At 35.2% G+C, this 15161-nt stretch overlaps 1 protein-coding gene and 1 long non-coding RNA gene across 2 annotated transcripts in view; one reads left to right on the top strand and one right to left on the bottom strand.

Moving 5' to 3' along the window:
* LOC117283234 overlaps positions 1–5607 on the top strand; it is a 95770-nt gene extending 90163 nt beyond the window's left edge. The window contains exon 5 of the long non-coding RNA XR_004514209.1: positions 5567–5607. This is a non-coding gene — a long non-coding RNA (uncharacterized LOC117283234). The remainder of the gene's footprint in view (positions 1–5566) is intronic.
* Positions 4857–15161, bottom strand: part of Tmem45a (transmembrane protein 45A) — an 86869-nt gene continuing 76564 nt past the window's right edge. Inside the window, exons 5-6 of the mRNA XM_010639625.3 lie at positions 13925–14070; positions 4857–5326 (exon numbers count right to left, since the gene is read on the bottom strand). Of these exons, the coding sequence (XP_010637927.1) occupies positions 5233–5326; positions 13925–14070 (240 nt within the window). The 3' untranslated portion in view covers positions 4857–5232. The remainder of the gene's footprint in view (positions 5327–13924; positions 14071–15161) is intronic.

Genomic DNA, 15161 nt, shown 5'->3' with positions numbered 1-15161 from the left:
AAGGAGAACTACAGACCAATCTCCTTAATGAATATAGATGCAAAAATCCTTAGAAAGATACTAGCAAACAGAATACAGAGGATTACCAAGAAGATCATCCATCCTGACCAAGTCGGATTTATTCCAGATATGCAAGGGTGGTTCAACATACAAAAGTCAATAAATATAATACACTATATTAACAAAGTCAAGGACAAAAACCATTTGATCCTCTCAACAGATGGAGAAAAAGCATTTGATAAAATTCCACACCCATTCATGATAAAAACCCTGCAAAAAATTGGAATAGATGGTCTATACCTCAACTTAATAAAGGCTATCTATGAAAAACCAACAGCCAACATCATATTAAATGGCCAAAAACTGAAAACCTTCATGTTAAAATCAGGAACAAGACACGGATGCCCATTATCACCACTCCTCTTTAATATAGTTCTGGAAATATTAGCCACAGCAATTAGACAGGAGAAAGAAATTAAAGCAATAAAGATAGGAAAGGAAGAAGTTAAACTGTCATTATTTGCTGATGATATGATATTCTACATTGAAGACCCAAAAAACTCCACCAAAAGACTTCTAGACTCAATTGACAGATTCAGTAGAGTACCTGAATACAAGGTGAACACCCAAAAATCAATAGCCTTCTTATACACAAAAAAACAGACTCACTAAGAGAGAAATAAGGGAAAAAATTCCTTTTACAATAGCATCCCAAAAAATGAAGTATCTAGGAATCAATCTAACAGAAGAAGCAAAAGATCTCTACACTGAAATTTACAGCACTCTGAAAAAAGAAATGGAAGAGGATATTTAAAACTGGAAAGATATCCCCTGCTCCTGGGTAGGAAGAATCAACATAGTGAAAATGGCCATACTACCAAAACTGCTATATACATTCAATGCAATGTCAATTGAAATTCCAACACTATATTTCACAGAACTAGAAAAAAGAATCCAAAATTTCAATTGGAACCATAAGAGACCTAGAATAGCAAAAGCCATTCTAGGCAACAGACACATGGCAGTGGATATAAGAATTCCCAACTTGAAGCTATACTACAAAGCCACTGTGATAAAAACAGCATGGTACTGCCAAAGAAACAGGCCTGAGGATCAGTGGAACAGACTGGAAGACACAAAAACAAACCCAGATGTACTCAGCCACCTCATCTTTGACAAAGGAGCTGGCTATCCTCAGTGGAGGAAAGATAGCCTCTTTAATAAATGGTGTTGGAAAAATTGGATTTCAACCTGCCACAGATTAAAACTGGACCGTTATCTTTCACCATGCACTAAATTAAAATCCAAATGGATTAAAGATCTAAATAACAAAATGGAAAGACTAAACTTGCTGGAAGGTAAGTTAGGCAGAACTCTGGAATATATTGGCATAGGAAAAGACTTTATGAACAAATCCTCAGTAGCATCTACTAGCAGATAGAATCAACAACTGGGTTCTCATCTTACTAAAAAGCTTCCTTACTTCAAAAGAAACCATCAGCAGAACTAAGAGACAACCTACAATGTGGGAAAAAGTTTTACCAGCTGTTCCTCAGACAAAGGACTATTATCAAGGATATATAAAGAACTCAAAACAATCAGCACCCCCAAATATAGAGACCCGATTCAAAAATGGGCATCCGAAATGAACAGATATTTATTAGACAAAGAAATCAAAACAGCAAGTAAATATATGAAAAAATGTTCCACATCACTGATCATTCAAGAGATGCAGATGAAAACAACACTGAGATTCCACGTCACCCCACAAAGAATGGCTGCTATCAAGAAATCACACAATAACAAATGCTGGTGGGTTGTGGGGAGAAAGGAATCCATCTCCATTGTTGGTGTTAGTGCAGGCTGGTGCAACCACTATGGAATTCAATATGGAGATAGCTCAAAGAGCTTGGACTGAAGGTTCCATTTGACCCAGTCATCCCTCTGCTGGGTATCTTTCCAAAAGAACTAAAAGAATCATATCACAGAGAAGTATGTGCACCCATGTTTATAGTGGCACTGTTTGTAATAGCCAAAACTTGGAAACAGCCTATTTGCCCATCCGTTGGAAACTGGATAAAGAAGATGTGGTTTTTCTATAAAATGGAATATTACTCAGCCATAAAGAATGAGAAAATAGATTCATTCATAGGAAAATGGATACATATTGAATATATACTCCTAAGTGAAATAAATAAGGCACACATGTGTAAATATCAAATAGTTTCCCTTGTGTAAATAATCTGCAACAATGCATAAGATTCTAATAAGATTACTGACATTTAGAAATGGGAAGAAAGGAGCTAAAGGTGTAGGGAAGGTGGGTTGGGTAAGGGAAGGTTAATAAGGGAAAAGGAAAAAATGTGATATAATGAAAAGATGGAAGTAAAGTGTTTGTAGTTGGGGAGGGGAGGAAGGGGTGAAGGGAGGGCAGGGAGAAGGGGAAAAAATGAGAACCAAGACTTGTCATGTAGAGGTACAAGATCCCAATAATGAATGTAACTGTACTGTATCCCTAAAATGTACCAATAAACTCAAAGCTGGAAAAAATATTTTAAAAAATCATAGTTGTGCTGGGACTACAGTTTCCATTTGACCCAGCCATCCCTCTGCTGGGTATCTTTCCAAAAGAATTAAAAGAATCATATCACAGATATATATGTGTGCCTATGTTTATAGTGGCATAGTTTGTAATAACTAAAACTTGGAAACAGCCCTTTTGCCCATCAGTTGAAAACTGGATAAAGAAGATATCATTTTTCTATAAAATTGAATACTACTCAGCCATAAAGAATGAGAAATTAGAGTCATTTGTAGGAAAATGGATACATATTGAAGATATACTCTTAAGTGAAATAAATAAGTCACACATGTGTAAATACCCAATAGTTTCTCTGGTGTGAAAAATTATTAAAGCATATAAGATCCTAATGAGATAATTGACAATTTGAAATAGGAATAAAAGGGCTAAAGGTGTAGGGAAAGTGGGAAAGGTAGAGGAGAGGTAATAAGGGCAAACAAAAAATATGAGAAAATGAAAAAATGGAAATAAAGTGTTTATAAATGGGGAGGGGAGGAGGGGGTGAAGGGAGGGCAGGAACAAGGGGAAAAATGAAAAAAACAATAAAAAATCATAGCAGTAAAATACAATCCAGCAATATAACTAAATTTACAACAAGTTCTAAAACTTATTTTAAGAACTGGAAGCAGATATCCCCAAACTGTGTTTTTAGACCTGAACCAAGTAGTCCTGTGTGATAACTCACTAGGTTGCATTTTCCTTGTATTCTCTGTGCAGAGACTGGAGAAGTGAGCATTTCTGCTCTCTAAGGCACTTAAGAATATTAATATATATTAGTCTTCAAAATCCCAGGCTTAATGTGACTCATACTAGTAATTTATTTTTTTATCTTATTGAGTTCATTGGTACCTTTTAAGTATAGAGTATAGTTACATTCATCATTGGGATCTTGTGCCTTTATATGACAGATCTTGGTTCTCATTTTTTCCCCATTCCCCTGCTATCCATTTCCATCCCCCTCCCCTATATACAAAGACTTTGTTTCCATTTTTTCCTTTTCCCATATTTTTTCTTGTCCCTTATTTCTTTTCCCCTACCCTTTCCACTTCCCCTTCATACTAGTAATTTCTAAGGTCGCTACTCAGACCTTGACACCAGCAACTCTAGTTTCAAGTAACTGCAGCTGAATTCTCACTCATTCCTTTGAAACTCATATTTGCCAGAATCATAGAATATTTCTGGACTAGAATAGCCCTCAGATACTGAACACACGTGGCTTAGAGAACATGAATTCCAGAGGACCATGGTGTATAGGCATGTTCTTATGTGAAAATGAACATTTATTGCATTGTTCAAGGTAAACACTTGTGTATCTATATCTGCTTTTTTCAAATCTCATATAAATAAATGAATGTATCCAGTTCTTGGGCTCAAAGAATCTGCTCACCTTTCTCTTCAGTGTCACTGTAATGAGTACTAGATGGAGCATTTTCTGGAACTGTTAGTGCTTTGGAATGCCAGGGAACCTTGGGGTTTAACAGCTCCATGTGACAGTTGCAGCTGCCCACAAGGTCAACTCCTTTTCTCCACATGTGGGTCATTCCTCAGGATGCTTGCAGTCTTTCTTCCTTTCTCAGGTAGAGACTAGACTTTCTACCTGTCCATATGTTCCATTTTGAGACTTTTAAAAATATGACAGCCAAGTAAGGGGAAAAAATGAGAATCAAGACTTGTCATGTAGAGGTACAAGATCCCAACAATGAACGTAACTGTACTGTATCCCTAAAATGTACCAATAAACTCAATTAAAGCTGAAAAAAATGTGACAGCCAAGAAAGGGACCCATGAGTCACTTAATTCAATTCTCTCATGTTAGAGAGAAGAACATGCTGATTACTAGAGATGTGGTGGCTGGTTAATGATAGACCTAGAATTAGCACCAAGATTGCCTGATTCTCCACTGGGAACTACTTTGTCCACAAGCTAAGTGAAGATTTGACATTTTATTTAGGGATTCTGTAAGTTTTTTCCTTGTTTTAACCCTTTATCTACTTGAACAGAGAAACTGGCATGATGGCTAGGACATGATATAACTTTTTACTCTTACGGAAAATATTGTTAACACTGTCTCTGTTGGCTTTGCCATCACATATATTGAGGGTCATCCTCCTCATGCTCTTCAGTAAGGTTGCTCATCTACTTTTCTTTTGGCAGAATTCAGATACTCCTGTTAGGAATGTCTAACAGAAAAGGATCTCTGTGTTATGCAACTGTGTCTGCATTATGAAAGGGTTAGGTATATTTGAACAACAAAATCAAAGATTTGAGGTTTCTGTGCCAACTCATATGCCTTCATTTATTTCTCTTTGCAGCATAAACATAAACAAATATAATTCTATGTTTAATAACATTGGCCATATCCTTAAGGCAAATAAACATTTTTCATAGTACAATCCTCAAACTATGGCTAATGTTGGAAAAGTCAGTCTAGACTCTGAATACAATGATATGCAAATTTAACTTATCACTCAAAGTATTTCAAAGCTAAAAATAAAATATTCAAATTCAAATATTTCAACACAATTGAAAATACAAGCATTATATAGTCATCTTCGGCCAGTTGTTTTTCAATTGGGCAAGAAAGAAAATAATGAGCAAAGACAATGCAAAAAGAATAATGTTTATCTTAATAGAATGGATGCCCATGAAAATTACATCTCCTCTTCTGATTCATGTTCTCTTTCAGCATTTTTCAAGAGTCCAATTTCTGAGGAGCAGAGTCTCCTAAGTCTAGATTTTACCAACCTAAGGAAAAAAATCATCTCATGTTAGATGATGTCTAAAATGAGAACTTAATATTCAACTATAATGCAACAAAATCCAGATTTTTTGTGTGTAAATAGGGGTGACAACCCAAAAAACAAAATCATTTTTATGTGGCTTTGGAGCTAGCTGATTTTTTTTTTGTAAATGAAAACATGGTATAAGTAAATAGATAAAATACAGCTTTGAAATATATTCTTTGATTTTTTTGTTTTTATACAGGTCACAATATTGTCCAGTTAGCCTTGAACTCACAATCCTCCCATCTCAGCCTCTCACAAAGGTAAGGTTATAGAAATGTACCACCATTCTTGGCTATGTGATTGTTAATTAGGCATCAGCAAACAACATTTAGCATTTCTTGAATAAACAAGAGAAACTCTAGGCTGTAGTAATCCTAAATGTGATTGGGATCTCGCGAATTTGTTCATTAAAACCACACCTAACTGGTCTTGCTCAAAGATATTGTCTCCTATAAAAGAAAAGCAGAAAAGCAACTTCTCTAAGACTGGCAGTCCAAGACAAGTCTCATATCAAGTCTGGACTCAATTCTAGCCTCTACTTGGTGGAAAGGCACAGCCTTTTTAGTGTAGGGCACAGGCTGCTCAACAACGCATGGTGGCCCATTCCAAGAAGTACAGAAAGGTGTCCTCCATTCTGTGGCCATTTTCATAGTTTAAGAGAAACTAACTATATTTGACAGAATGGGGATTATAATTTTTGAGACTGGACTATCTGAAGCTGTGTAGAGACAAAAACTCATCCAACTCTATTTCTCTGATACGAGAAAAAAATGAGTAATAAAAAGAACTATGTAAAACTTTTCCTATTCATGATCATAATTTTACCATGATTATATCAACAAAACAATTTCCAGAGATGCATACAGATATAGAAACAAATTTGATAAAGCAAATAAAAATGATTTTCCTTTTAGGTAAATCTTTCCTAGTCTACCTGGATCTTTATTTCTATTTTCTGTCTTTACTCTCTCTCTCTTTCCCTCTCCTTCTCCTTCTCCTAGTACTGTCAGGTAATTTTGTTTTATTTGACCACAAATTAACAACTAAAGACTCATAAAGAAATTTCTTATTTTTTCTTCTAATGAAATTCTGACTGTCCTTATCAGAATGTCATGACTTCACATGTGCTCTAAGCCCCACTTAGACTTTATAAGAGCAGGAACTTCACCTTATTTGCTACCCTAACTACAGCCAGAATCTAGATCAATGTTTGGTACATAATAGTGGTTCCACACATATTTGACATTACTTACTTGGTAAAATCTGCCAGAAGTCACATTTTCATAGAGGCTAATTCTTTTTGTCTTGTTTTTGGTTTTTTTGGTTGTTTTGTTTTATTTTGTTTTGGTATTGGGGATTGAACTTGGGTCCTTGGGCTTGCAAGGCAGGCAGTGGAACCACTGAGCTAAATCCCCAGCCCCAGAGGCTAATTCTTGAATCACTTGCAATTCAGCATTAATTCTTCCATAAAACAATAGCTAAACAGTATCAATAAAATCTAATTTAAGGGCCAAGAGAAAAGGCTCAAAATTCTTTTCCCTAATTATTAATTGACTATCAGTGTTGAACCCAATGTCCTCAAACCTTTAAGCTATGGTTCTCATGAAAAGCTAGTACTCTCTAATATGTCAAAGACTGAAGAGCATGTGTGTCCTCTTTTAAAAAACAAATGTTAGGCAGTGCAAGCAGACCTGTGAGAAGTGGAGCCACATGGAGCTGAGCTGCTACCCCCACCCCCAAACCCCATGGCCTCCAAGCAGTGTGAGTAGAGCCACAAAGATGCCTGCAAAACCACCTGAGTTCCACTGCCTCTGACCTCCTGGCCATGACAGCACCTGAATACAAACCACAGAGGCACAGGATATCATAAAGGTCATTTTCCTGAGCTCCAGAAGATAAAGCAGAAGTGAACAACATAAAGAGAGCCTCTGTCAGGCTCCTTGAAAATTGAAGCCCACTGGAAAAGTGAAGGGAATCTGCAATAAAGGCACCCACAAATTGTCAGTTTATAAGCTTTGCTTGATGCTATTGTGTTGTGGAATTATCACTTGGGCTAAGGTGTTGTTATTGATCTAATTAGTTGTCCTTCTTGTTATAAAGAAAATGAGATTACATCAGAGTCATGAGAGACTCAAAACCTAAAGACCAGCTACATAAGGAAGATCAAAGTTGGGCTGGGGATTTAGCTCAGCAGTTCAGTGGCCTGCCTTGCAAGTGCAAGGACCCAAGTTCAATCCCTGGCGCAAAAAAAAAAAAAAAAAAAAAAAAAAAAAAAGAAAGAAAAAACGGAAGATCAAAGTATTAACTGGGGAATTAAACCAAGGATAGTACCAATAACAAAAACAGAAATGAGAAGACATTTAAGCAAGGCACAAACACAGACTTCCAGCACACCAATAGCAAATTCTGGGGGAAAAAAGGCAGAAAGCTCTGATAGTCAACCACCTGGACACCTTGAGCTGATAGTGCAGGAAGTAACAAAACAGATGTATGAAGCTCTAGACAAACTCAAAACAGAAATAATTTCTCATATAACTAGAGAAAGGGTGAACAGAATGAAAGAAATGAATAGGGACTAGAACACAAACAATTTTTTTAAAAAATAGATGAGTTCAGGACCATGATAGAAGCCATGAATGCCCAGCATAGGAAAAAAATGGAAACCTTGAATACTCCACATAGGAAAGAAGTGGAATCCATGAAACAGATTCAAACAGATACATAGGAGATTAAAAACTCCGTTGAAAGTATACATAACAGACTGAGCCAACCTGGACAGAATACCAGATATAGAAGTTAGGATGGTGGTCAGTGACCATGAAAAGAGAGATCTCTTAAAAATAGTAAGGGAGCATTAGAAATCAATCCAGCAGCTCTTACATGTTACAAAGAAGAATAACACAAGACTAACAGGAGTCCAGGAGAACATACAAATGACATTAAAAAAAAAACCCCATTCCCAGATTTAATGACACAAAACTTTCCAAACAAAGCAAAAGAACTTAACATACAGTTAAGTGAGAAGAACTTAACATACAGTTAAGTGAGGCATATAGGATTCCAACTACTCATGATTTAAAAAAAAATACAATCAGAATCACAGCAAACTTTTCAACACAAACCCTCAGGTAAAGGAAAGCCTGGTGTGAGGTATTTCAAGCCCTAAAACAAGACAACCTCCAACCTAAACTAATGTATCCTGCAAAACTATCTTTTGAAATTGATGGGGAAATAAGATACTTCCATGATAATGAATACCTAAGAAATTTCATGAATATGAAACCAGCACTCCAAACAATTCTAAATAATATCCTGGAAAAACACAAAGAAGGTCATAACTCCACGAGGCCCAACAGAGCAAGCCCATTGGGCAAGGCAAGAAATTAAAGGGAGAGAAGGAAAAATTAAAAAGAGCCAACAACTGAAAAATTACATAACAATGATTAGTCATTACATATCAGTTATACCCATCAATGTAAATACTTCAATTCACCAATCAAAAGAAGTAGAATGTCAGACTGAAGTAAGAAGCAAAATCCAAAAGTATGCTGTATACAGAAAATGCACCAAGTTCAAAAAGAAACTCATAACCTGAATATAAAAGGTTGAAAAGTAGTTCTCCTTGTGACAGGAATGCAAAAACAACAACAACAACAAAAAAACAAATAAACAAACAAAGAAAAAAACAAAAGAGATGTACCTATCTTATAGGCAAAGTAAATTTCAAACCAAAACTAATTAAGAGAGGTCGCTACATCCTTGTAAAGGGAACAACCAAGCATAAGAGATGACAATCATAGATATATATATGCACAAAATACTTATGCCCTCAGGTCTACAAAACAAATATTAAAGGACATGAAAAACCAAATAAGCACTAGTACAATTATAGTGGAGGACCTCAACACTCCACTGTCACAAATAAGCAGATCATCTAGATAAAAAATCAACAATGAAATATTGGAATTGAACCAAGATTGTGAACAATGGACTTAATACATGTCTACAGTGTTCCACCCCACAAAATCAGAATATACATTATTTAGAGCTGTACATGGGTCATTCTGCAAAAAGGACCATAGTAAATGTAAAGAATTGAACTTATCCCCTGTATATGTGCAATTAAGCTGGAGATCAATAGCATTAGAAACTGCAAGAACTTCACAAACACATGTACATTGAATAACACTCTCCTGAACAACCAGTGGGTCACAGAGGATATTAAAGAAGAAATTAGAGTGAAGACTAGTGTAATCACTGTGGAAATCAATATAGACATATCTGAATCAACTAGGATTAGATGTCCCATTTGACCCAGCTATCCTGCCACTAGGTATCTTTCCGTAAAAATTAAAAGAATCATACCACAGTGATATATGCTCATCCTTGTAGCAGCACAGTTTGTAATAGCTAAAACTTGAAAACAGCCCAACTGCCCATCAACTGATGACTGGATAAAGATTTTTTAAAAAATAAAATGGAGTACTACTCAGTCATAAAGAACAAGAAACTAAAGACATGTATAGCTGAATGGATGTACATTGAGGCCATACTCTTAAGTGAAATAAATAGGACACACATGTGTAAATACCAAACAATTTCTCTGGTGTGAAAAACTAAAAGTGTAAATAAGGTTTAAATTATATAATTGATAACTTGAAATAGGAAGAAAAGGTCTAAAGGAGTAGGTGAAATGGGTAGTGTAGGAGAAGGAAAGAAGGGAAAAGAAAAAATATGAGAAAAGGAAAAAATGGAAACAAAGTCTGTAAATAGGGAAGGGTGGAGGGGATGACGGGAGGGCAGGGAAATGGGGAAAAAATAAGAACCAAGATATATCACGTAAAGTGCAAGATTCCAATGATGAATATAACCATACCATATACCTAAAAGGTACCAATAAACTTAATGAAAAAACTCTTTGGGAAAATAAAATGCTATTTTAAAATAGCATAAAAAACCCAAAATATTAGGTCAAGAATGGTGGCAGATGCTTTTAATCTCAACATTCAGGAGGCTGAGGTAAGAAGATTCTATGTGGGAGTTCAAGACTAGTCTAGGCTACATAGTGAGTTGAAGGCCAGCCTAAACTACATAGCAAGACTCTGTCTCAAAATAAATAAATAAACAAACAAACAAAGCCCCCAAGTCCTCCATATGTTATTTCCACATTATACAAGTTGCATACAGGTAAAATGTAATGGATTAATTACTTAATTGGTTACTTTTATTCCTGAAGATTTTTGTGGTTAGTAAAACAATTCATGGCTACTTATTATAAAATAATTAACACAGACCCTAATGGCTTCCGTTTCCCATTCCTCTTCCCTAAGATATATCTGTTGTGACAGACATCAAGCTGAGACACATTCAGACATCTTTATGAGGCTCTGTCTGCCATTGCAGCTCTAAGTTTTGCTATGTAGAAATGACCACTGAGGACAATTTGAGATCTCAGGTAATAAAGAGAAATTATAAATAATGGTTAGTTATTAAAATGAAACAACCCCTGGAAATAGGGTCCAGGCATGTCTGTGCCCTTGATCTCACATTTTTTTCATTTATTCTAACAAAAACCAGATCTGAGGTATTTGATACACTTCCAGGAAACTATCATATGCCTAGCATTTGGACTTCCCTATGTGTTACTAAAAATGTTCACATCATCGATTCAAAAATACATCTGTAAATAGATAACATTTCCTACTCATAAAAGGAAGGCTTCTGAAATAGTTTTAAGCAACACCAGTGTTTAAATGTGAAATACAGTATAAGTACATAATAATATTTCCACAGATAGATGTCACCTCTGACTAATACAGATTTCTTTTTAATTTTTTGGTGGGGGGTACCTGGGATAGAACTCAGGACCTTGTGCCTGCAAAGCAGGAGGTGGAACCACTGAGCTAAATCCCCAGCTCTTCACCTCTGACTAATAGATGAAGAGATAATCAACACATACAAGCATGGGACTACATGAGGCAATCTTTCAACTATGACTCTGAAAAGTTGGGAAATACAACTTTATGTTTCAGATATTTCAGAAGCAATAGTTTCATAACTTCTTATATGTCAATGAGGATCTTAGTACTATGTCAAACAAATTTTGATATAATATGCTGACACTTAATCACAGTGGATTCCTTACAAACTGCTACATGATTAAATTCCAATCAGCAAATTTTTACAGCTCCTTGGCCTGAAATTCAGAACTGAAAGAGCTAGTTATGTGAACTCAGTGAAGAGCAGTACTGAATATTCATAACATTTTAAAGCTATTGTTTAAGTTTATATCAAAATATGTCAGAAAGGTTGAACTCTTGGTCTTATCTTGCGAAAAGCAATATGAGTGAAACCAGAAAGCATTAGTACTCCTGAAGCACAGATTTATTAAAATGGGCAACAAATGTTTATTGAGAAATACTTTCACATTGGCAGTGTGATAGTATGTGTGGTACCATGAAAAAGGTCTCTTTCAGAAGGAGACAAAAATTTAGTAGTAGATAAGACTAATACATGTGACCTAATAGTCAACATTACAAGACAGTCCTCAACTGTTTAAATATCTGGTGGATACAAAAATTCAATAAAGCTTAGGAAGAGAGATGAAAAAAGGCTAGAGAAATCATAAAAGCTTTTATAGAAGATGTTTGCATTTAATATGGATAGACCCAATAGAGAGGAATGCCTGGTCGCAAAGATTAGAATGACATGTGGTGGGTCAGGGAGATTTAAAAATAAGAATGGAATTTCCAGTTTCTAGAGAACTGTACATGAATAAAAGGTAAATCAATCTTCAGGAGGTTTTTAAAATAGGAAGAGAACATAGTCTTCTGGCTCTGGAGGGGATCTGACAATGGGGAGAGTGTTTCCTTGAATTCTGGTACTATTCCTGAAGGCTGCCCAGATGTCAGCCTAGAAGAACAGGAGAAGTCAAGTTTCACTCAATGGCAGAGAAGGCCTTGACAATGAGCTTATGCACATGCTTTTGCAGAATAGAATAGCAGTAAGTAGAACTGAGGCATTGAGAAGGCAGAGATTTTTGACAACCAAAGCAATTTAGATCTTTATAAGAAGACAGCCACAGATTAAGATGGGTTAACCCAAAGCCTAGCAGTGACATCTAGGAATTAGCTAAGAGAATAGTTTCTCAAGTCAGAGCTCCAGTGCCAGAGCAGGCTAGGTCACAAAGCACAAAGACCTTAAGCAGAAGGGGTGACTTGTGGTTCATGTCTAGAGAGAGTGAAAGCTGGTTCCAACAGAAGCTGAGACCCTAGTAGGCCTAGAAGCAGCTCCTGTCTTTTAAGAATCTGGAGAACCTGCTAGATGTGTAGTGTCATATATAGTAGCTATTATTTGCATATGGATATTTAAATTAATGTAAACAAAAATTAATGTGATACTAGCCCGATTTCAAATGCTCAGTTGCAAGTGGCTGCCATGTTGAATACTGTATATATAAAACATTGCAGATACAGGACATTCAATCAGAATTGAAGTTTGGAGGATTAGGTGCTGGAGTCTTATACCTGGTAATTGGAACAGCCTAAATTTATAATTTTGGCACTAGATACCTTAGAGAGAGGAACAATGGTTATCCTTTTTTAGTACTGCTTATCTTCCAAGATGTAGCTTAATTTTCAATTCTGAAGAACATTCCCCAAGATCTAGCAATGTTTTATTCTTCTACTATTTCTATTAATCGCTCTGAATTTTAGTTGTATATTTTTCTAAGTTAGTTTTAACTACAGAACTAAAAATTCTTCATGAATAAGATCCAAACCTCAATTTTTATCCCAAAGAGAAAGGTGAAGAAAAAAGCAGGGAAGGAGAACAACAACAAAAAGGAGATGGTAATGTTTATTGAGTTCTTATGATGTTTTAAACAGTTTAAATGCATGCTCTCATTTAAGATACTATCATTATCCTAATTTTACAAACAGCAAAATTGAAACTTACTGTGGTTAAATAGTTATCTTGGAGTAATACAGCCAATATGCAACAGACCTTGGCATATATGTTCTTATCAATTTGTTGACTGTTTATCACTTGCTAATGGAATATTGAATCAGAAATCTTATAAAAATGTACCATATAACTTTTAGAAATAGTAGAATTAATGTCAAAATTATCAGGTACTCAAATTTAATGGATGTCAAAGGAGTTTGTGAAATATTGGCTCAAAGCTTAGGGACTACTGTACATGGAATATGTTCACATGAGTAAGTGAAGACTCACTACAGGCTGGGGTAGGTCATTCAGAAGTGAAAATATCATACCAAGAAGATTTGATGGCATGGAAGAGGATGATGAGGATGATTGATGGATCAGAGGCACAGCAGAAACACCATTCAGCTTTTCTAATTTCAAACAGCATACATTCTTTTTACTGACAATGTTTGCAGATAATATTAACCTATACTATCCTGTCTTTTGAAGTAAGGAATGAAGTCAGCTTTAGAATTTTAAGTTTAATAATATTGATTCTTGGTGATCATATGTATATGAATGAATGAATAAAGAATGCATCTTTTTCCATAAACAAAATTCACTAACTTACCAGGTGACAAAAGCATAATTCACTCCAATGATGATATAGGCCAATGCATAATGCCAACAAAAGCATATGGTGAGAAACATAATGTTGTCATGATTAGTCAGATCCCATGCAGGACCACCACTAGGGGGGTACAGGACAAAACCAACCTAAAATTCAAAACAAAAAAGCACATATTAAAATAATCATCAAATTCCCAGAAATAGTACATTTCAAAATGTTTGGTAACTAATAAAATTTCAATTTATCTGAGGTGATAAAACATTGGTTTTGCTTCCTATTTTAATAATATAGACAATGTCTACCCAGTGACATTTTTGAAAAAGTATTAAAGGAACAGTCAATAATCAATTTCAAAATACAAATAATGTTTATCTCCAAGAATGAGTGAACTTTCAGAACTTTAAAAATTTCTACATTGTGACATTTTACTCTGCTATTTCAAAATCAGAGGAAAATATTTTTAAATTTAGGAATGTATAAAAATAACATAATTAAATAGGAAAACATGAGAAGCTTTCCTTCTACAATCAGAAAGCTCAAAAATATATCTGCTTTCCAATTTCCAAACACAAACCTTAAAGACCTGGAGAACTTGAAATGAAGTTTTTCAAGTCCTAGGAGAAAACAATTTCCAGTCCTGATTAGCATATCCTGCAAAATCATGCCTTAAAATTGCCAAAGAAACAAAAACCTAAAAAGAATATTAAAAAATTCATGACCACTAAACAAGCATTGCAGAAAATAATTGAAGAAATTATAAACAGACAGTAAGGCCAAAATTACCAAAGAGCCCAAAGGAAAGACTACATCTAACTCTAACTGCAAGAATAATTAAACTAAAGCAAAATAGAAAGGATTCACCACTAAAAAAATATTAGAGTGTTAATAATCAGTAAATACCTTTCAATAACAACACTCAATGTAAATGGTGGTAACTCATTTATCAAAAGACACTGACTGGTAGATTGGATCAAAAAATAAAACTCAAACATATGTTGCCTGGAAGAGAAATACCTTACCCATAAAGAAACACAGACTGAATGTCAAAAGATAGAAAATGATACTCCATGCAAATGGAGTAAAGAGACCAAAAGAAACCAGACCTAACTATCCTAATTTCAGATAAGGTAGACTTCAAGCTAAGACTGATTAGAAGAGACAAATTAGGTCACTACATATTGGTAAAGAAGAGGTAACAATTGTAAATATATATGCATCAAATGTCAGCATACCCAAT

Source organism: Fukomys damarensis, unplaced genomic scaffold (assembly GCF_012274545.1).
Source record: "Fukomys damarensis isolate Sample0158 unplaced genomic scaffold, DMR_v1.0_HiC HiC_scaffold_24, whole genome shotgun sequence".
NCBI lineage: Eukaryota > Metazoa > Chordata > Mammalia > Rodentia > Bathyergidae > Fukomys > Fukomys damarensis.
This window is presented reverse-complemented; position numbering and strand designations above follow the sequence as displayed.